The sequence below is a fragment of the Monodon monoceros genome, unplaced genomic scaffold (genome assembly GCF_005190385.1).
Source record: "Monodon monoceros isolate NGI ecotype Baffin Bay Population unplaced genomic scaffold, NGI_Narwhal_1 Super_Scaffold_7, whole genome shotgun sequence".
In the NCBI taxonomy this organism is placed as follows: Eukaryota; Metazoa; Chordata; class Mammalia; order Artiodactyla; family Monodontidae; genus Monodon; species Monodon monoceros.
Window position 1 is genome coordinate 81,173,764 of NW_021703784.1, and position 23,385 is coordinate 81,197,148.

Sequence of the window (23,385 nt, forward strand, 5' to 3'; positions counted from 1 at the left end):
ATGCTTCATCTATTTTTAAAAGTTTTTAATTGAAAAAGAAAAATTGTTAGAGAATCAACAATGTGTACGTTAACAGATAGACTTAAAATACAATTTAAATCCAGTTCTTATACATGTGAATAATTTTGCTAAAATTGCATTGTGTTTTATGTAATAAACCAACCTAGGCAGATGTTTTATTACCCAACTGAGTTTTTTAAAAAACACCATGGAAGTATGGGAAGAATAAATATATTTTTCTGATATATTAATAGTAACAAACTTATCCTTATTGAAGTTCTAATTATAGATCTACCTGTGAACTTATTTTTCATGTAGTGCCTTCGTTAGTGTTAAGATGTATACATATAGTTTCAGGGTTTTAGAATAGAGTGTGGTTATTACTAAATCCCTTTAATTGACATAAGTTTGGAAATTCTTTTGACTAGTTTAGAAGTAAAGAATATGTTCTCACTTTTATTTTTTCCATAACTTTTCAGATAGCTTTTGATTCATGATTTTAAAACATAATCAATTATTCTTTTGTGTGAAGTATTAATATTTAATTACAAATTCTAGTTTATGTTGAAAGAAATCGTATGACATTTAAGGTAGACTGTTAAAATATGCAAGCCAGCTAATAGATTTAGGACATAAACACTTATAAATCTTAGTGTTACTTAAAAATAAATATATATTGATAACTTGAAGATGCTTGTTGTAATTTTTTCATTTAGAAACAGGACTTTTATATGCTTGCAATATATTCTGTAATTTACAGATATTTAATTGGGTAATAATTTGATGTATTTGCTTAAAGTGACTTAGAGCAAATAATATCCCTTTAGGGCATAAGTTAGAATGAAAGAAGAAAAAATACCACTCCTTGATAAATCTTGAAAGGAAAAACTCTGTTTTTTCATCACTGTTTGTTAAATTATGAAACTTGTCAATATTGAATTTTAGGAACCATTTGATGATCTTTTTCCACGAATCATGCTTTCCTTTGCTTTCAATGCCTCGACAAATTTTTGTGCACTTATAATATTAAGGGAATCAAAGAGAAATGTACAAATATGTCTATTTCATTTAACTTAGATCTTTAAAATTTAGAGAATTAACCCTACATAACAATTACAAAATCACTTTCCTCCATTAATTCATTTTGGAGCATAATTTTGCATATACCAAAAGGAACATTCCCAAAGCATACCTGCACACTCTGGCTGAAATGACCCCAAATTTCAGAGTTTCTACTTGAACCAGAGTGACTCTTCCTACTGCAGTGAAAACTTGAAACAGGATTTAGCCAATTCCATATATCAGGTTGTTGGTTCTTCTGCATTTTGAGGATCTTTCAGACCTCCTTGTAAAAAGATTTAGCTCAATGGTAAAGTTAAGTGGTGGGGAAAAAATCCTCCACATATAAAAGCAAATGAGTTTTTAGAGAATAGAGAATAATCTCTATGAGAAATTACTTCTAAATTATCCATGTGGAAATTAAACTTAGCTCTTGTTAACATTTCCGTAGAAATATGCATTTTGATTAAACCAAATAAATAAATACAAAAATAAATCCCTAGAAGTAGGCATAGTCATTTATCTATATACTCACAAATATTTTGCTCTTTTCTGATCATCAGTATTTTTTTCTTGCTTTATTTGCTTCATATCCTTTAACTTTATTTCCCATTATTCATGGAGAGGTTTTCTATCTAAGACTAAATTGATTCTCTGCATACTTCTTATCTGTGAAGTCACTTCAGCAGAGAGTTACTCTTTGGAGTAAGGTCCTCATCTCTAATCTGTATCCCTCAGCTAGTGCACTCGGTCTGGTGCTGCCCCATCACCGCCCTAAGGCATGTAGAGAGAGGGCTCTCGCTTTGCCCAGTCTGTTCACTGAGCTCCCTTTGAAATTGGTGAGGAAGGAGGTCTGTGGAGGGGAGAGATAGATGTACTGGGTGACTATTTGAAACCAGTGTAATCTGTAAATTTGCCGTAAACTTTTAGTGAGAATTGGGGCGGGGGTTTCCGAGTTAACATGCAGAAATCAAAAGGAAAATGGAAGTTTCATTTCATTACCGAGGGTTCTGATATGAAAGGGATTTTTTCTAAAATTTTACCAAGATTTCGGCAATTAATCTATACACTTAAAGATATTAAAATATTCCTAACGTTGCCATGTTATATGTATATTTATATGTATAAATAAACATCACACTCATATACACACGCGCAAACACACAATAGCACTTATCAAATAATACTGCTTTATACCACCTGGCTGTTAATTTAAATTTGGAGCAAGTGAAATATACACCACCTAGGAGAGTGTACCTTTGACCATGAAGAGTGCGGAAAATCACCGCTGTAATTGATACTTTTCATTCATCATGAAAAGTTTTTATACTGTCAGTAGAGAGAAAGCCACATTTCATTTTGTCAAGCCAAAAACATACTATCTAACCGCCTTTGCATAAAAGCTAACACAACATGTCAAAAATAATAGCATAGCCCTCAATATACATTGAACTGGTGAAAGCAGTTAGGAACGGTTTGGCAAAGATAAAACGTAAAGTTAAGTTTTACATTATTTTCTTTTCATTCACATTCACACCAGGTAGACTTTTGTCAAATACCTATAGTAAAGAAGAACTTGTTCACGCATGCAGAACAAAATAAAATAAGATTAAAAGCTCCAGGAAATCTGCCTGCTTCAAAAAACCATTAAAGTGTGCCTATCCCTCAAGCCTTACAAATGTGTTAATTGTCGTGTTTCAGTCATGTAAATATGTTTCAGCATAAAGTAAGCAAGATTTCCTGTTATAGAAGCACTGCTATCTGGGGGGGTGTGGGTAGGGAGGGACGAACAAGGACTAAATAACACACTGTAATGAAACCTGCCTTTGGGCAGCACATGCCTCAGTTCTGAATGCCCAGAAATACTTCACAGACGCTCTGGGCTGCCTAGCAATGGGGATTTCTAATTCTGGCTAGCTTGACAAAGTAAATACAACTATTGAACATAAGGCAGCTCCTAATAAAAAACAACAATTCCCCCTTGTAAACACCTACAGTTGGCCCCATTAAAAATTCTTTCTTCATATCCAGGAACTAGCAAACCCTTAAACGTGGGGATCTCAAAGTAACTACAGAGCAGTTGGGAGAATTAATGCTGTCGACATGTTGTACATTGCCATTTCCACCGAGCCCTTCATACCCCATCTCGGGGCTTTGTGGAGCAATGTTCCGCATGCACTGTAGGGCATTATGCAAGCAAACACATTGGCTATTATGCTCCCAGGACTCATTCATGGACAGCCAAAAGGAAATCAATATATGTTCATACTTACATACAAAAATATATGGTTGAGGGCGTGTTCATCCAAAGCTGCCAATTTGGAGTTACTTAGTGGACTGAAATTAGTGTGATAACTTAAGCAATTATCTGATTTCAAAATTCTCTGATCCCTGCTTTTTCACATGTTAGAATTCATCTCTTCCATTAGCTATGTATCAGTCAGACCTCTGCCAGTCCCTAAGTTAAAGTGCATCTGCTATAGTTTCAGAAATCTCTAGGATTTAGGGATCAGCCTTGAGCTTACACACATATTTATCTGCTAACAGTTTACTGAGTAGGAGGCTTCAGATTATAGTAAAGAGCAAACATTAGTTTGAATTCTAGCAGATGAGCAGATTGTACCTTTTGCCACCTCCAAAATAGTTTCCATATGCTTTAAGAGAAAAAAAGTTCTCATATAATTAGTAGTTTGAATTTATTTCTAAAAGAAGTGTTTTTTTCAAGCTCAACATTCAGATCTGAAAACGGTATATGTTCCTAAAATATCTTACTATTCTTAAGCCATCGGAGGGGTAGTACCAAAATATTGCTTCTAAAATGTTTCCTCACTTGTCTCGGATAAAAAAGGGGCCTTCTGGACAAAGCAGGCTTGAAGAGCCCATCAAAACGACGGTCTCTCCACAGAAAGATCTCAGCCTTCTTCCGCTTACTGCCAGAGCAGCAGTAGGCCCTAGATCTCAAGAGTCTCTCAGCTTGGCCCTGCTCAAGCTTAATTCAGATTCCATACACTCTGGAGCTTATATGCTCCTGCCTGCATTGTGAGATCCAGAGCCCATACAAGCCTTGGGTTAAGCAGAGTTGGAGACCAGTCAAAAGGTTGCCAGAGTGAGAAGCCCTGCTACAATTCAGGAAGGATGAATGAGAGGGAGTCCGTTCAGGAGATATGGGGAGTCTCATTCAGGCCGTGATGCACAACCACAGGATCACAGTGGCCATGTGGGACTTAACCACCCCATTCCTTTATCCTTTATCCAACCCAGAGAAGAGGCTAGTGGGGGGGGGGGGTGGCGGGGTAGGCATCTTTCACAGTTTCTACTGTCCAAGTTTAGGTCACAATTCAAGTCACTTTATTCCAACTGTTACCTAAATGATATATTTTTTTTCAGTCCTGCTCATGTTAGAACATAAATGAGAATAAAATGTGTAAAAGAAAAAGGAGAGACCCAAATTAAAGAAAAAGATACTGCCTTTAGTTTGTGTAGAAGGCACAACTTTTTTTTTTTTTTTTGCGGTACGCGGGCCTCTCACCGTTGTGGCCTCTCCCGTTGCGGAGCACAGGCTCCGGACGCGCAGGCTCAGCGGCCATGGCTCACGGGCCCAGCCGCTCCGCGGCATGTGGGATCTTCCCAGACCGGGCGCAAACCCGTGTCCCCTGCATCGGCAGGCGGACTCTCAACCACTGCGCCACCAGGGAAGCCCGAAGTTACAACTATTTTAAGGAAAGTTCTCCAGGAATAATCTAGTTTGTTCTCCATCAGTGTATGAAATAAAGGAGGAGAATAACATGACTCCCCATATCTCCAATGTCTGAAAGTTCAGGAACATTGGAACTGAAACATGGTGGTATTCTTATTATGATGTAGTCCAAAAGATGCTGACTCACATTTTAAGAGGATTAAACGCAACAAGCCATCCCCACAAACAGCACTGCCAGAGTCTTTCCTCCATGCACACTTCACACAGGGCCCAACCCCTCCACCTGGAATCTTCCTGCTGGGCAGGCATGAGGCTGGGAACCACCACGCCCCACAGGAGCACGGTGGGAGTGGGAGGACCCTGTGGGTCACTTAGTGACTAGAATGTCTTTTCTGAATCAAAAGAAAGCAGGAAAAAAAAAAAAAAAAGAAAGCAGGATCTAGAACAGCCTGTGTACACCACCTTTTGGAAAATTCTGTCTTTAATAGAATACACGTCCGCAACAACTGTTGTTTTCTGTTATTGACCCACAGCATCCTCCCACTCCCACCGTGCTCCTTCCAAGACAAACTTCTCCTAGCCGCGGCCACTCCCCTGTTTGGTGACTGCTCCAGAAAAGGTGCCCTTTTTTCTTTTTGAAGGTGTCCTTCAAAAATGCCAAGCTTATTCCTACCTTAAGACTTTAGTATTTCATTCCCTTTGCCTGGAAACTTCTTTTTCAGGTCCTCATTGGTCTTTTCTGAAAATTTAGATCTTAGCTCAAATGTGCTCTGCAGAAAGGCTTTCACCAATTAGGGTAGTACCCCCAGACAGTATCATATCACCATGTTTCATTTCCTTAAAAGACTTCTCACTGTCTGAATTATCTTCTCCATTGGTTGGCTTTCCTGTATGTTAGCTGTCTCTCCTTGTGTTAATAAGTGTCTATGTATTGTCCCTTTCTGAAGTTGTAAGTTTTTTGAAAGCAAGGATTTTGCCGGTCTTGTTCAGTATTTCACCTCCAGTGCTTAGAAAAGTTCTGGCACATAGAGCAGTGAGTAAGAATGTGGACTTTGAAGCCAGAATGCCTGAGTTCAAATCCCATTCGAATACCCTGAAGTTGCATCATCACTTCGGTAGTTTTCAGACTTGGTCACGTATTCTACAACCAGTTGAAAGGGAAGCTTGGAAGTAAAGTCTTTATTCAGGAGGGCCGTATATCCCCGGGTTCTTCTACTAAAGGAGGAAGGGAGAGTGGACACTGGAGGTTAATGACAGTCTCTATCAGAGTCCACAGCCCTTCGGAATCCAAATATCCGTGCACAGCCTCTTCCCACACACTTACCTCTTCTTCGGGGGTGAGTGGGGAATCCTACAGCAGAGAAACTGCAAAAATTCCCTGCCCTGGCAGTAGAGGAGTGTAGCCCAGTTTGTAGCCCTCAGTTCTGCCCTCTGGAAGGAACTCCCTTGTCCACTCTCCTTTGTATCCCTTTAGAAAGTTATTCCTTGTCCATTATCATTGACGGCTACGTGAAGTCACTATTAGAGTCTGGGCCCTTTGGGGGCTGCACAGTTTTTACAGCCCACTTATTGATAGATCAGATTTGGGGACTTAAGATTTCTTTAGGGGTTGAATACTCATAGACTCTTGACCAGGCTTGTAGTTTCTTTGGCAAAACAACTCCCTCAAAATTTTATGAGGTTCCGGGTTGATTTGCTTCCCTTTGCTTCCACAGGCAAGTAATCACAGCCAAAGAGTTGTCCAGACATAGTTCTCAGATTCAGCTGCAGGAGACAGATCCCATCTGATTATTTGATGCAGTCAGAAAGGTTATACCAGAAAACTGGGACCTAGTGCAATAATTGGAAGTGCAATAATTGGAAGGGCTGAAGGATAATGTCACCAAACTGGCCTCCAGTTTGGCCTCCACCAAAGTCAGGAAGGTGAGGAACTGGAAGACCACAACTGGAGCTATTCACTGAAAGCACACAGCTCCGTGGCTGCAATCTTGGGGCAAGTAACTTCCCGCTGCCACTGCTGCCAGTGCTTCTTGGCCCCCATCAAGCAAGTCACTGGACACTGAAACACTGGGCTGGCCTCCATTTCCACAGCTGCCTCTCTGCTCCCGTGAAGCCTATGAAGCTGTTGACTAGTCACTAGAATGCAGAAAAACACAACAACAACAAAAACTGTCCCTGCAACAGTGCTTGCCAATTGCAGCAGTAAAAGTAGCAGGAGGAGAGCACCTGCTTCTCTTCCACCTTCTAAATAGTACAGCTGCGTCTAACTGGATAAGCCTAATTCACACTTTTCCAGCCTCTTACCTGCAGGCAGACACACCACAAGGCAGTTGAAATGGGCGCATGTCCACCACAACTCTTACCTTGTAAGACTTGAGTCTTATTTTCTGGCCTCTCTGTTCTACCTATACCCATCTCTTTCATCTTACTTGTAACTAGCTTGAAGCCATCTGAAATAATTGACTTGAGAGGGAAGGCAACACCCTTAATCTGACTTTTGTCTCTGAGCCGGCCCCCATTTTCTGGCCAGCCTCTTAATGAGGTATTTCACCAAGGCTTAGGGGCAAAGACATCTGTGAAGGTTGCCTGCTCTGGTGTGCAATTGCAGAAATAGCTGGGTTTTTTCAACTTTCTGACATCCCAAATTACCAAGCTTTTATTCACTTTAAGTTGTGAGCTGCAGGCAGGGCATTTCCTTTAATAGAGTTGTAGTCCCTCTACCTCTTCTTGCATATTCTACAGCTCTAGCCTAAGTTCATTTCTCTTTTGTAAATAATTTTGCCAAAAATGGCAAGAAGCCACTAACACAACAACATCCTGAATTTCTCCAGTGTTTCAACTAGAGTCACAGGCCTAACAAGGGTTGTCAGCTTTCCAATTTGTGATACTGACCTCACTGCCCACCTTCCAACCACTAAGCCAACTTAGATTTTTCTTTTTTTTAAACATCTTTATTGGCGTCTAATTGCTTCTCAATGGTGTGTTAGTTTCTGCTCTATAACAAAGTGAATCAGCTAACACATATATATGGAATCTTAAAAAAAAAATGGTTATGAAGAATCTAGGGGCAGGACAGGAATAAAGACGCAGATATAGAGAATGGACTTGAGGACACAGGGTGGGGGAAGGGTGAGCTGGGACGAGGTGAGAGAGTGGCATGGACTAATATATACTGCCAACTTAGATTTTGATGGTAGAACTCGATCCATTTTTCAGGTACCAAATTCGCCATAAGGAAGATATAGGTTAGGCTGCTATTAAAGAAATTCAAAAATGCAGTGGCTTAAATAATATGGAACACATACCCCATAAAAGCTCAATTCGGTGACCCAGGGCTCTTTTGGTGTCAAGATGCCCTAAACTAATTCTGTGGTTTTGCTATGCCCTCCTCAGCCCATAGCTTCCGTTTGATGGCCCAGGACAGCTGCTTCAGCACCTACCCTCAAGTCCACATTTCAGCTAGTGGGAAGAGGGAAGTTTGGCTTGTCCCTAACGTTGTGGAGCCTAGAGCAGGAATGCAAATAAAAGACCACATTATTATATGCCTCAATATTTTAAAGTTATCAAGCCAAAAAATCATTAAATATGCTTTCCCTTCCTTCCTTCACAAATATACCTACCTGGAAAGCCAAGTTTAAATTTAGGATCAGGGCTCTACTCCAGAACATGGAGACATAGCAAGAACGGGCCTACAGCCCATCTCCTTTCTCTCCCCACCCCTGTCTCCTTCCCACACACAGCGGGCAACGTGATTGTGCTTGGGGACACCCAGGCTTCACATCCAAACTCTGTCCACACTCCCCACAAACAGCCACCCCTTGGCTCCTGCTGAGGCCCCAGGGTGTGCACGCAGACAACACAGTTCGCCCACGGCGGACAAACCTGGGGAAGAGACCTGTGCAGGCTTTGTGGCCATTTGCACAGGGAGTTCTGAGGTTCTGAGTACCCAGAGTGTGTCCTATAATGAAGGGTACAGGCTCTAGATGGGCACATCCCCTTCACCCTGTTAATTCCTCACCCCATGAGGAGGGGTGGGTCAGGGCCCAGAGCGGGGGCCCTCTTGCTGGGGTCGAATAACAATGCCAAGGGAAAAGGGAAGTAATTGGCACCTCCCCCTCTCTAAGGATCTAACCTTGAACTTAATCATAGCACTTCTGCTCAAGATGAAGCAACCAGAGCTTAATCACTCAGCCTCAGCTATTGGCAAAGGCAGCTGGGGAGCGTGGCCTTTATTCTGGGAGGCCATGTGTCCCACTAATACTCACGAGATTCTTTTACTCGCTGCAAAGGAAGAGAATAGATATTGGGAGTAAGCTAGCAATGTCTGCCACAGACACATGCCTTTTCACAAATCACACTTTTGTTTAGACAAGTGAGTTCTTCACAATCTGCTTTCAGAGAGGTGAGTTTGGAGGCAAGACAATACTGTCAGTTATAATTGACGGTCAGAATAATTGCACACCTGAGCATTTTTCAATGGGCAGCCAATGTGCAATGTTCCAGCTCTGAAATTTTGTCTAATTTTCAGATCAATCAGGAAGAACCAAATGAATTTTTTTCAATTCAAAGGATATAGTATGATTATGACATTCAATAAAACAATTTTAATCCAACACCCTGGGGATGAATTGGATCTTAAACAAACAAACAAAACTGAAACCTAAAACCTGACCATGTTTTGGCAGCATTTCTTCCAGAAATATTCGGCTGCTATCAAACATACACTTAGCAATCCAAAAGGAGCAAAAATATGGTTCTGGCATGATTTCCACTGCCCTACTCATATATAAGAGTAACACAAAATTCACCAAAATTAGGCAAATGCATCTTCCACATTGCAAAATTTTAGCCAGATGTAGAATAACTACAATGTAACATTGCATTGTAATAATGTAATGATTATGGAATAATATAAATGCAATAATATAAAAATATAATAATTATATAACGGCATATAACACTGCGGGCTTTTTGCAAGCTGAAATAACACTCTGAAATCTTGTGAAGAAATAATAGTGATGATGAATAACATCAAAGCCTGCTTCATCTGGTTCCTTCCCTCTACCGTCCTCCTAGCGCCCCCCGGAAGGAAATCAGTCTCTCCACAAATGAAATGTATCTCTTTTTATGATATAAGAGAGACTCTGAGCACTACTTTAACCCCTGCCCTCTGGGCTGGTGGGGGCATCTGGTGTGCATTTCCTTGGTCAGAAACTAAGTAGGGAGCCTTCCGCCATTAGCAGAAGCTCACACACAGAGTGAATGCTTTGGGAGGGTGATCGTTTCACTATGGCCCTTCTCAAAACTGTAGCTGACTACTGGTTGTCTCCCAGTATCCATTTGCTCCTTCTTCCATAGTAATGCGTTTGCTGAACATCTTAACATATTTTAAAACATTTCCTAGCCTCCCTCACAACCAGGTGTGGCCATGTTTAAGTTCTGGGTGCGTATGGAAGTGATGTGTCCAACTTGCAAGTCTTCCTTCATGGCCCCTGCTTCCCACCAGCTGAGAGAGAGCAGAAAGATCAGCCTTGGAGCCAGAAGTGGGAGCTGCTTGTTGAGGATGGCAGACCAGTCCTTCCAGCTCAGCATTGCCTACTTCTGGCCCGTAAAGTGGGAGATAAATAAACTTCTGTTTTTTAGCCGTTTTCTGAAGTGGGTTGGGATATTTCTGTATGGCAGCTACTTAGCCTGTACTCTAATTCATTCCCTACCATCCAGAGCAGTGCCTCATAACACAGAGTATGGCTACAGAAGTCAGCAAATCATGCTCCAGGTTAAGGCATCAGACAGCTCTTGAAAGAATCAATGGAGTGGGATGGCAAGTCTTTTGTGCATTGGTTTCCTGCCCGTGATATAAAGAAGGGGAAATGCTTTTAAAACTTGAGTGGAGAAGCTTCATCTTCTGACATTTCTTTTGTTATCGTGTCAGCATTAAATACATGTGCAAGATAGATTTTTTTTTTAATAAATATGGGCTTCCCTGGTGGCACAGTGGTTAAGAATCTGCCTGCCGGTGCAGGGGACACAGGTTCAAGCCCTGGTCTGGGAAGCTCCCACATGCCGTGGAGCAACTAAGCCCGTGCGCCACAACTACTAAGCTTGCGCTCTAGAGCCTGCGAGCCACAACTACTGAGCCCACGTGCCACAAATACTGAAGCCCACGCGCCTAGAGCCCATGCTCCGCAACAAGAGAAGCCACCGCAATGAGAAGCCTGCGCACTTCAACGAAGAGTAGCCTCCACAACTAGAGAAAGGTTGCGTGCAGCAACGAAGACCCAACGCAGCCAAAAATAAATAAATAAATAAATAAATTTTAAAAATAGATAAATAAAAATAAATAAATGGACCCCAAATTGCCTCCTTAATACAGCCATGCATATTTTCACTGGCCCAGAAGCCAGGCACCTGACATGCCCCATTTTCACTATTGTCTTACTAAGTAGGAGGGAAACTATTTAGCCTTTTTAAATCTTCGCAGAAGCGGAGACAATGACTGCAGTTTCCTTTTATGTTTATATTTCTTTACAGCACTGCAGTAGAGGGCAATGTGTAGTAAATGCTCAGACTTAGTGATGAGACCTGCTGGCCAAGTCCAGTATTCTGTTGCTTACAAATATATGTTTTTCATTAAATTTGTAGATTCACTTCCTTGCCCTAATAAGCTCACTTATTTTGATCTTTCCCAAAGGTATTTTTACGAGCCACCTCAGATGCCTTCCTGAAGCAAAAAGAGGTAGAAATAAATTAGCGTAGTACTTAATAATTCACAAAACACTTCATATCTCATATGATCCCCATAACGGTCTTATGAGGGGAGAATTATTCACTTGTGATAGATGAGGATACTGAAGCTAGACAGGTGAAGTGACTTATCTGAAGTCACATTGAGAGCGAGTGACAGAGGGAGGTATTAAACTGCCACTGGCTGCCTCTGTGAAGGGACCAATGTAGAACCTATATGTTCTAAGGTGTTTACAAGTTTTAATTTAAATTGGTTGTGTTTTAAAGAAAAAAGAAAAAAACTATTAGGAAGTATTTTGAAATATTAACTCCTATTTCTGTGATTGTGAGTAATGGAAAGGTTGACTTTTCAGGAAATGTCATAAATTTTAAAGAATTAAAACAAATATTCATTTGTTAAGGGTTAAAATGTACTACATCAGTTGTTTTCAGAAAACAAACAGTGCCTGGTGGTTTGGTCTTGGCAAAATATGAAAAATATAAATTGATTTAACTTACTTTAATGGTATTTACCGGCAGTTTGTCTCAAATCCAGGTGTAACCTAGATTCATTATCTTGCCCCTTCTGTCTGGGAACTGGGAGTGCTGAGCACAGGTCTGGCAGGCTGGGAGAAAAGGAATTAGGAAGAGAACTGTGGAGCCAGGAAACCCAATCCTATGTACGATCAGTAGAGTTGCTGACTCAGGAAGGAACAAAATATAGTCAGTGGCTCAGCCCAATAAAGGGACAGAGAGGTAGGCAGAGGGGGAAGAATCTCGGTCCAGCTCGGCTTGGTACTCCCTGGGGCCACAGAGCAAAGCACTTCCGCTGCTACTTCTTTATTACGACCCAGGGCTTCCTATGGGGCTGAGGGTGCCTTTTGGCAGGAACTCCCCCAATCCGCCAGGGCATTTTGTCAGCCTCGCTCTTTCCCACCTTGTAGTGCTGAAGAAAAGGAACCCATTAACGCAGTGGGATGAATCGCTGTGAAGTACATAGGCCTCTGCGGAACCTTGGGAGTTGTCGCACCTTTCCCAGATCCCTTTGCCTACATAGAAATCCTCATTCTAGACAAGGCATTCATGGAAGAAATAGGCAGGCAGGCAGCCAGACAAGCATCTCCTTCCTCAGCAGCACAATCCCTTCCTCCCAGAATTTGGGAAAAGAAAATCAGGTGGAAAAATTTTAGCTCAAGATGTAAGGTAGGGCTTCCCTGGTGGCACAGTGGTTAAGAACCCGCCTGCCAATGCAGGGGACACCGGTTCGTGCCCTGGTCTGAAAAGATCCCACATGCCGCAGAGCAACTAAGCCCGTGTGCCACAACTACTGAGCCTGCACTCTAGAGCCCGCGATTCACAACTACTGAGCCTGCGCTCTAGAGCCCACGAGCCACAACTACTGAGCCTGCGCTCTAGAGCCCGCGAGCCACAACTACTGAGCCTGCCCTCTAGAGTCGGCGAGCCACAACTACTGAAGCCCGCGCGCCTAGAGCCCGTGCTCCACAACAAGAGAAGCCACCACAATGAGAAGCCAGCGCACCGCAACGAAGAGTAGCCCCCGCACCCCCCCCCGCCCCCCGCTCTCAGCAACTAGAGGAGAAACCTGCGTGCAGCAGCGAAGACCCAGTGCAGCCAAAAATTAAATAAATGGATAAAATAAAATAAATTTTTAAAAAGATGTATGTTTTTGGCGCTGGCCTCAGAACCCCAGGTATAAAATGAGAAAGATGAGTACCTTGATCTGGTTTACAAGATTGAATCCCTAAAAGATTTTTTGATAGTCTTGATTTTTACTGAAACCATAACCATTATCAAGGTCCAAACGTTTATACCCCCACAGCCTTGCAGCTTTGGTCTAAAGAGGTCACCATACTGTGTAGAGTATCTTACAGCACATTTTCTCAGAAGACAGATCTGGGGTACAGCAGCATCTGAACGTTTACGTGTCAAGTGTGTAAATGCTTTGGAAGCCTCAGAGGGAAAGTGCCTGACACACCTGGCAAGCCTGGAACCTGATCTCTCCTTCTTCCTCGCTGCTTCACATCGCACTGACATGGTGCACGGGGGGAGGCTTAGAAAGGGAGAAAACAAAACCCACTGCTTGAGAATTTAGGCTGCAGAGTAAGCTCGTTCGAGTAATAATCAACAAAAGCTGGCAAAATCACACGTAGATTCACATGTTTCCAAGAGCCATCCTTTGGCTTTTTTCAAAGGACACGGGTGTGCAACTAGCTTTTACGGTGTGACATTTGGTTAGAAGCATTTAACCACATCACCCCAAATTTTTGTGCTCAGAAGTTACACACGAATGCTATTTGACTCTTCAAAGCCATTCAACCTGAAAGATTTCCAAGCATGTCACACGTCACATTTAGCTACTTTTGCTATGAAGGGCTTTCCGCCAACTGGCTCCCACTCATTGCCTAGAGAAGCAAAGGAAGAGAAATTTTTAGCAAATAGGTAAGCTCCTGAAATAAATGGTTTTATGCTGGTTCTGAATAAACTACATTAGTTTCCTCATTTGGATTGTCAGAGCAGTAGAAGCCTTCCACCAAATGCATCTTAGAGATGTATCCATTCCACCGTTAAGCAAATCACCATTTCTGTATGTCAGAATCCAGTTCAGTATTTAACACCTAGCCCACCTCGGTGAAGCTTTTTCTGGCCCCCTTCCCCACAGTACGATTTCTGCTTTGTCTCTGCCGTTCTTGTAGACAAAACTTGGACTGCTCACTATGAGGGTTACCTGTGTGCTTGCCTCATGCCTGTTACTGGATTGTAAGGCAGCACGGAGTGTGGAGGGTGCTCTGTTCACATATCTTTTCAGAATGCCTTGCTTCGAGTAGATTCTAAATATTTGTTGACTCCAGTTGATTTCCTAAACAGCCTAATCACCATCTGACCTCATCTTTGTGAGGTCCCAAACAAAAGTACATACACACACACATGAAAACACACACATAAGGTTTTTTTTGTTTTTTGTTTTTGTTTTTTTGCGGTACGCGGGCCTCACTGTTGTGGCCTCTCCCGTTGCGGAGCACAGGCTCCGGACGCGCAGGCTCAGCGGCCATGGCTCACGGGCCCAGCCGCTCCGCGGCATGTGGGATCCTCCCAGACCGGGGCACCAACCCGTGTCCCCTGCATCGGCAGGCGGACTCTCAACCACTGCGCCACCAGGGAAGCCCCCACACATATGTTTTTTAATGGTGACTTTTCTTTAAGTTTCAGAGAGCCTTCAGGTCATTCATATACCCTAGTCATTTTTCCTTTGCTCATTAGCAATTACTACAAGACCTTAAAGAAACATTTAAACTCAGCCATATAATTAAATATCTCTTCCCCTCCTGCTTCCTCACATGAACAGATAGAGTTAACACTACTGCAAAGACATTCGTGTCCTCAGACTTTAGAGTCACGCATGTCTTTTAGATTCCTTCCTGAGCCTTTCACACTTTCATTTATACCTTAAACCCTTTCTGAAACTAGGGTATGAAGAAATGAAAGAATTGTTTAAAGCAAAGGCAAAATATGTCTTATTTGAGCTCTTTTTTATTATTCAAGAAATAGACATTTAATGACTTAAGTGACAGGCTGGGTGCTAAGCATACAAATGAATAATACTATATTTCTATTACTGTATGGATATTATAGCTTTTCTGGACCTTTCTGACATCTTTGTTGATCACATATCTATATAATAATGTCTTTCATCCTAGATATACTTGTACCAGCAAACTGAAATCAAGGAAGAATATTTTCATAAATTATTTTTAATGTTTTGATCCTTGCACACAGCTTGTGTTTACATGACAATAAACAAGCCTTTTATCAGGAAAGAAACTAGCCAGAACATATGCTGGTGGATCACAATATTTTGACCCAAAAAAATGGTTTTTCCCTTTTTCATCTTGATTTTTTTTTTTTTTCAAATTGAAGGGAGTTTTCAAATGAAGGGTTTCAGGTAGGTTGTCTCCAGGCCAGTTCACCTCATCAAGGCTTTGCTTAGTCATCAGGGGATGACCCCATCCTGCCCTACTTACCTTTAGCCTCACACACCCACTCTGCCTCACGCAAGAAACATGTTCCTTTGAGTTTGGATTTTTATGAAACAAATCATGTGGTCTAGGAGCACTGATAGTTGAAGGAATTTGATAGAGATCCTTTTGAAAACCAAAAAAGGTCTTTTGAAATATGAATATTTCTCCCTAATTACAGTAACTGTTTTGTAATGATGGTTGGTTACTGGGTCTCCTTAAATCAACCTGTATCTGCAGAAAAACAGGATGGAGAGATGTTCAAAGCTACACTGTACGTTTGAAAACATGACCCAACATGATGCATAGAAACTACCAAGACCTATAGCAGATGTTATGGCTGACTTATCTGGGTGTATGAAAAATATTGACCCTTTGATTGGTATCATTTTTTTCATTATGTCAATATGACATTTGTCTATGAAAATTGTAAGTTCCTTAAAGAAAGTATAGCCTTAAAATAAAAATCATCAGGTCAACTTAATAGACAAAGGGAAACAAGCATTTGTGGGAATCCATAATTGCTGAAAAGCTACATTCAGTTGAAAAATAATACCATCTTGGAGCTCTAGCCAAAAAAAAAAAAAAAGCCAGAAAACAACCCTGCCATTATTACGTGATATTTTTCAATTATGCTTTTATTTATGCACTTACATGTTTTCATTTCTACCTAAGTAAGAAAAATCTTAATACATTTAGGTTTGGACTCTGGAAATGTGCCACTAAGATTCCTGGTCCAGTTTCTGTAATGGCTACAATTTGTAAAATCTAGTAGGAATAGGATGTGATTATATTGGGCTTCAGTCTGAAGAATTGTTTTAGCAGGAATTTTATATGCAAGACTAAATGCTGATCAACAGAGCATAATATTGTATTCTGAAGTGTGCTGGCAAAAGCAAAATTAATTATTTCTTTTCTTCTTTCTTTCCTTCCCCTGAAATCTTCTGCCATAGCGACTGCATTTGCCTCCAGACTTGTCAGACACAGTGAGCCGCTCGAGCAAACAGGATCTGGCGGAATCCGCCAAGCTGCTGGGCCCAGGCTGTGGCATGACGGCCCGAGGCAAGAAGCACCTGGACTTCTAGTGATTCCTCCTTAGTGGTTGATGCAGAATTGTATGACACTCTAATTATGATTGCTAATAGCTTATGTAAATATTTTTCTTAACGATTTGACCTCCAATCCTTGAAAAACAGTTAGGATTGCAAAATGAGGCCACCGTTCTTCGTTATTTTAACCAACTTTCTATACAGAAATAGTACAGCAGAAATACTTTCACTTTAAATTTTGTTTTATGCTATATCTAGAGAAAATAGATAATTTTTTTTTTTTTTTTTGCGGTACGTGGGCCTCTCACTGCTGTGGCCTCTCCCGTTGCGGAGCACAGGCTCCGGCCGCGCAGGCTCAGCAGCCATGGCTCACGGGCCCAGCCGCTCCGCGGCACGTGGGATCCTCCCGGACCAGGGCACGAACCCGTGTCCCCTGCATCGGCAGGCGGACTCTCAACCACTGCACCACCAGGGAAGCCCCAATAATTTTATTTTTAAATAAAAACAAATCAAGATGCCTTACAGTGGTCATTAGTGTATGTGTGTTTAAGGCACTCAGGTCACGGTAAAGTGCATGTTACAGCGGGTAGCATATAAAACATTATGAAATTCAAAATTATATATGAAAAACGTATTTTCTCTTCATTTCTGAAAAAGACACCTCCCACCAAAAATGCTAAGGTTTTTTTTAAGAAATGAAAAAATTTGTTTGCTAATATATGAAGACTAAAATAAAATGAATTTGCATTTATGCATTCTGTTATGAAATTGATGAAGACAAGATAGTATTTTGGGATTAAGACTCCATTAAAAATAATTAGTCTGCCATAGTAGTTAATAAATATAAAGAACTTGAGTGATAGAAAACTTAGACAAAGAAGTAGATGGTCTCTGTTTAAACAATTAAAGTCCGCACTGTGAAATTATGTCAATAGACATAATTCAGGATTGAAATTCAAACCGACAGCTAGATTCGTGCTAGGATACTGGGGAAAAACATATATTGAAGCTTGGTGAGAGATTTTTACAAAACATCGGTCTGAGACAAAGTATAAAAAAGCTAACTCAGATTTCCATTGCTTCAGGTAAAACCCTTTGTTAATTATGAACATTGGTAGGTGTGTACATTTATAACAATATAAACATGGCTTTGTGGATATATTGAACTCATTTTCATACGAAATACTAGTTTTTTGAATCACAGTTCCATATTCTCAAAGCTTTTGACAAATAGTAGACAAAAAGTAAAAGTTAGAAAAGTAACTTGCATATTTAAATAAAGAGTCTCAGTTTTTTTAAAAAGCTGTTTAACATCTGTTAGGAGTGACTGAATTTTCAAGATACATTTCCAAATATATTAGCCTATTTGAAGCAGTTATATCTAGCATTTTTGAGCAGTTTGCTTTTAATATACCACAAATTATACTTTATTTGTTCTTGACAACATTGCGGAAAACAAAGCCTAGGTTTTTAAAACTGTCTAACCGATATGATGAATGTCAGTCACTTAAAAAAAACCCACTGTAGCATAAACACATACTGTATACAGCTTTTATTCAGAATTAGAATAATTGAATCAATGACAGGATGTCAACTCTCTCCATCATATCCTGTCACTACCAGTTTATTTTTTGTGATCAAAATCAAAAAGACAACTATTTTGTCACCTGCTATTTCATTAGTACTAAAAATCAGGTTTCTTCTTCTATTTTTTTAGAATGTCTGGTTTAGTTTTTTCACTTCTTTTAATTCGAAAGACACAAATTCTTCCCCATTTTCTTTTCAAAATAAAGTTTAAGAATTGATCTGTCAGTTAAAATTAAAGGGCTTTCATACTAAGCAAAGGTGCTTTTAAAATGTAAAGCAACTTCAAAAAATCAGTTTAGTCCATAGATAATAAATAATATGCAAATACTCCACAAAAGCTTTGCTATGTCCTTTGAAAGCATTATGAACAAGCTGAATTAGCTCAAGTGAATATTTTAGTTGGGTTATTATTTAATAAGGCTAACCTTTTTCTCACCGTGTTGTGATTCGTTTTATACAAACACACAACGGAACAATTACATAGCATTTGACACTGAAAAGGAAATGTGAGGTCATCGGATATGAAAATTGCTTGTCAAAAATACTTAGTAGGTCATCGATTTACTACCCTAGCTACCATGTCTATAAGATTAACAGCGAATTACTATTTAGTATATGCTTTGCAAATAAATACTATAAAAATTGAATGTGCATATTTGAACCCTTATTTTAAATACAAAAGAAACTTTTAAAACTCAGTGAAGTGCATTTTGAACAATAAGAGTACCTGGGCTTTCCAAAAATCAGATTCAATCAGACTTTGTTGGTCTGATTCACTAGGCAAGCTTTGTAAAAAAACAAGCTACTGGAGAGGGATGTATATTTTTGTTTTGCACTGATAAAAACCCACTCTAAAAATGTGTTTTCTTTCCTTCTGGAAACATCAATTGTCCATATGCTAATAACTTACTACATAAAAATACTGGTCCTCAATAATGCTACTGTAGGTATACAGACCATTTTGGTATATTATGAAATATACACTCTATTGACAGATTTCTTTTTCAATTATCAGCTTGTCTCAAAGATTTTAAGTAACAATGCCAAACAGTGTTTGAAACGTCCTCATATCTTTTAAATATTTCTAAAACTTCTAAACCCTCTATGGTATTCATTTCTTACGCTAGATTTGCCTTTCTTTAACATGAGGTAAATATTTTGACTGCTAGAGTCTGCTCAGGTGCTGGGGTTCTAAGACCTTCCGAATTTCTCTATAGTAGCCACCAATTTCCACCTCTCTCTTCCATTTATTCTTTATCTCCACCTCCAGGACCTGCAAATACTAACACTAGACAAAATAAAACTACTTCAAGAGGAAGCAACACTGCAATCAATTCCCTATCTTTTAAAGAATCAACACACGGATGCGCATACAAAGCAAAAGTAGGGGGAGAGCCCTATTCATTTGTTTAAGCCCATTACGAATGTCATTTCTAAAGCATCATGTTAATGCTTTCCAAAGATAGTCACCATCAACACCACCAAATTTAAGCAATTCTAACCCTAAGTATTTACACTTTGAACTTCAAAACTGAGCAGTGAAGTCATTCAGAACCGAGGCAAAAAAAAAAAAACTTTTTTTTATCAATAATAAAAAACAGATGAGGTTTATTCTTGAGGAACAGAAAAGGGAAGAATTTGTGTTTGGCCTTGGTGAGCCAAGCGTTATACATAGAAGAAAACCCTTTAAAAAAAAAAAAAAATCCCATTAACATTAAAGCCCAGAGCAAAAAGAAGAATATGGACAGCATTCTAAGATGACAAACATTCACCAAACAAAGCTGAATCTTAGAATAATACTGTATGAATGACTCCTAGGAAGCCTAGTTATGATTTTTTTTTTTAAGGAGGAAGAGATGATTATGTGAGCCATGTCAAGAAGCAGCTGCCTCCCATTCAAGAGGAGGCACAGCTTTGGGGCGGGGAGGAGGGACATTCCGGGAATTCATTATAGTAAAACGCATTTGTTTACTTGGAGTAATTTGAATGTTTCTTACTCAAACCTTCAGCTCGAATTCTGTTCACCTGGTCTCCCTAAGTCAGTCAGGTTTGGAGAAAAATCATAGGCTGTAAGTCTCACGATTCTACCAAGGACATCACAAATAGATGGCCACCATCCTGGAAGATGGCGTCAAAGCATCCCTGAAGAGTTCCCATTCATAAATATATAAATATACCTATCAATAAATAAACAAGAATTAGTTCAAGAATGAGTAGAAGGCCACCTCGGGGCAGTGCTTCCACACAGTATCTGCCGTGCTGTCCCCAAGGGCATGCCTGGAGCTCCATTCAGAAGGACAGCTCGTCTCCCTAGGGTGAGGGCACTGAGGGCACGAGGCAGAAGGCAAGGCAGCTGACCCATCCTGCTGGATCAGAGGGCATCTGCAGCTGAGTGGCCGCTTCAGACTAAACCAGGGTGCTGAGCCACCGCGCCCTGGCAAGCCTGAGCCTCAGAGGACACGTGTACGTGCCTAAGTGCACACAGGCAGCTCTCCTCTGCGGCCACAGCACTCCCCTCCTCCCGGCCTCAGCTCCTGCACCCAAATGCCACACCCGGTGCTCCAAAGTCTCTGCTCTCTGCACAACAGAGCCGTGGGCCAGGACCGGCTGCCTGACGCCGGCCCAAATCAGAGTCACTTGGAAACCGTCCCTTCTTGCAGGGAAGAAGTGAGCCAGCCAGCGGCTGTCACACACACTCACACATAGCCTTCCTCTGACAGTTCCCTGGGCACATGTCCCTCAAGGAATGTAGGCTGCAAAACGTTAGGAGGTAGAAATATCTGCACGGGCGACTCTACCAATAGTGCGTACGTGCACACACTGCCGCAGAAGTGTGCACGTGTGCAGCGCAGGCTCACAGTCAAACTACATGCACACGTATAAAAACTGCAGTCAGCATGTCTCAGTGTGCAGGCAACTCTGGTGGAATATTAATATACAGCATGCCAGACAATTATCTGTTCACAAGTAATTCTTTAACTAGAAAATAGTAGATGTTAAACTAGAAGGTTATTTTTTTAAGCCTCCAATTAATTTCTCTATTTCTGATCATTTGCCTTTGGGGATTTAAAACAAAACAAAAAAGGAGCATTGTACAATTCAGCGGAAGTGTGTCTTTGTCCCCAGAGGGTTTTGCCTGTGCAGGCGTTTAATCTAGGTCGCCAGCCCCCCAGCCCCCCAGCCTTTGACTGAAGCTTGCAGAAGAAACTTATCCATATTGACTTATATGTTACACAGAACAGACAGAAATAAAAGTCTCAGACAGGCCTTTCTCACCCAACAAAGGCTTATTTTTTTCCATCCTTTGCTTGGGCTCAAGCACTCCTGCCCTGCGTGCCGCCACTTTAAACATGATCAGATCTGTGCTTCATTGCAAATAACAACTGACCAACAATGGGCCCTGCTTCATAGATTTGGGAATGTTTGGCTTAAGCTGCCAATGACTGAAGGCCTTTAACTCCCACCGGCCAGTCACAGTCCGCTTTGTTGTTGTCTGTTGATGTGTCTGTGCTCATTATTCCTTGACATGCAACATCCCCCCTCCAGCCTCCACCCATCCACAGCCGCACAGAAAGAGAGATTCAAATGGGAACAGCTGTAGTGGTTCAATGGGAAGTGATGCCCCTTGTGCAAAGGGGAGGGAGACAGAAAAGGGAGAGGGCCTATTTGAGAAAGGCAACAGCCTTCAGGGAGTCTTGTATAAGAAACCTACTTTTGAATATAGTTCAGTGAAATCGCTGTTGAGATGCTGACAATGGAAATCTGCCCAGATTGAAAATGCCAGCCCTAATTCAAAAGACAATTCCTAGTTAATAGGTTGTTGCATTTTTAAATTATTTCTCGACTTTGAGCTTTTGAATTAAACAGCTAACTGGGAAATGCTACCATTTTGTATATGTACTCTGGGTATAAATGGGCACAGGTCTACACACAGCTTTAAGTGGAATTTCTTTCTAACACATTTGCGATTTATGACACCTATAAGAATTATTTCTTTAAGGATCATTGGGATTTAAAATAGAGTATGTATGAAAGCAGCCATTCGTTTAGAATGTTAATCTAACAAGGAAACAAAATTTGTAACACCACACTATAAGGTTAAAAAGAAAATAGTATAATAAAGGAAATACAAAGGCTTTGGCATGGTTTTTACAATCAACAATGGTTAATTTTGATATGTAGTTGTGAACAACTTCAAAACACTTAAGTTTAAAACTCTTGCAAGCACTTTTAATTGATTAGGAATGAATTCTAGATGCACAAAATGATTGGACTGTGAACAGTAATACAACTATATCTAAGAACAATTAACTTTTGCTGGCCAAAGAAGAAACTTATGATTGCATGAAAATGTGTATAAAACATCTATAGAGTATTCTTGTCAAATATAAATGAAATTAACTTTATTATAGAAATCATTCTGAGGATTTCTAGGGAAGACAAATACTTACATTTTGACATAAAACAAATTGGATTATATCGAAGACACACTCTACCTTTTAGCTATCAACTTTTTTCTTCCTTGAATTTATATCTTACCCTTTTTTTGCACATAAACTTCATCTGTTAACAACCTTTGGAAAACCAACAGATATTTCTTACATAAATCTAGTGCACGTTGTTCCAGGTTTAAGTATATGCAAAGGAATGATACAAACGTGGAACATCAGTCCATAAACTATGAACAGATGGGTAGAAGTATTCGATATATCTTGATAAAACTCAAATTCGTGGCAAAGCTTGTTGATCATGATTTCCTTTTTTTTTAAAACAACTTCATGACCAACAGAGATCAAACATCCATCCAGTCTACGTTGTTCTTTTTTTCATTATAACATACAAATGCCCATTTACAAATAATACACCAAAATGAATAAAAGTTTGGATACCAAAATGAAGATTTGTTCCAACTGATATCGTGCCTTCTGTATACAAAGGTCCTTGTTTCAAGTCCATTCCCCAGTGGTTCAACACAGGACACAATTGCAGTACTGAAGTGCTTCTAACAGCCATTTTTCTTTCCTTCCTGAACGTCCAACTGCTGTGTCCACATAGTCATTGACTGAATTAACACAATATATCCTTTCCTTTTGTTTGTTTGTTTTTTGATTGTTTGTTTGTTTTTTTACTGTAATCTTGGCCAGTATTGAGACATATCAGGTTCACTTCCAGGAACTTGAACTGGAACTGACACACCAGGGGAAATGAGTCCTAGAAGTGGGTGAAAGAAATAGCC

At 40.4% G+C, this 23,385-nt stretch overlaps 2 protein-coding genes across 13 annotated transcripts in view; one reads left to right on the forward strand and one right to left on the reverse strand.

Moving 5' to 3' along the window:
• Positions 1 to 17,257, forward strand: part of ELP4 (elongator acetyltransferase complex subunit 4) — a 243,698-nt gene extending 226,441 nt beyond the window's left edge. Inside the window, exon 10 of the mRNA XM_029207344.1 lies at positions 16,467 to 17,257. Coding sequence (XP_029063177.1) covers positions 16,467 to 16,598 — 132 coding nt within the window. The 3' untranslated portion in view covers positions 16,599 to 17,257. The remainder of the gene's footprint in view (positions 1 to 16,466) is intronic.
• Positions 17,258 to 17,345: 88 nt separating this feature from the next.
• PAX6 (paired box 6) overlaps positions 17,346 to 23,385 on the reverse strand; it is a 33,992-nt gene continuing 27,952 nt past the window's right edge. For 4 of the 12 annotated variants that reach the window (XM_029208036.1, XM_029208035.1, XM_029208039.1 and 1 more), the window contains one exon: positions 17,346 to 23,360. In XM_029208036.1, coding sequence (XP_029063869.1) covers positions 23,275 to 23,360 — 86 coding nt within the window. In that variant the 3' untranslated portion in view covers positions 17,346 to 23,274. The remainder of the gene's footprint in view (positions 23,361 to 23,385) is intronic. The other 8 variants (XM_029208041.1, XM_029208040.1, XM_029208032.1 and 5 more) reach the window with 3 other exon arrangements.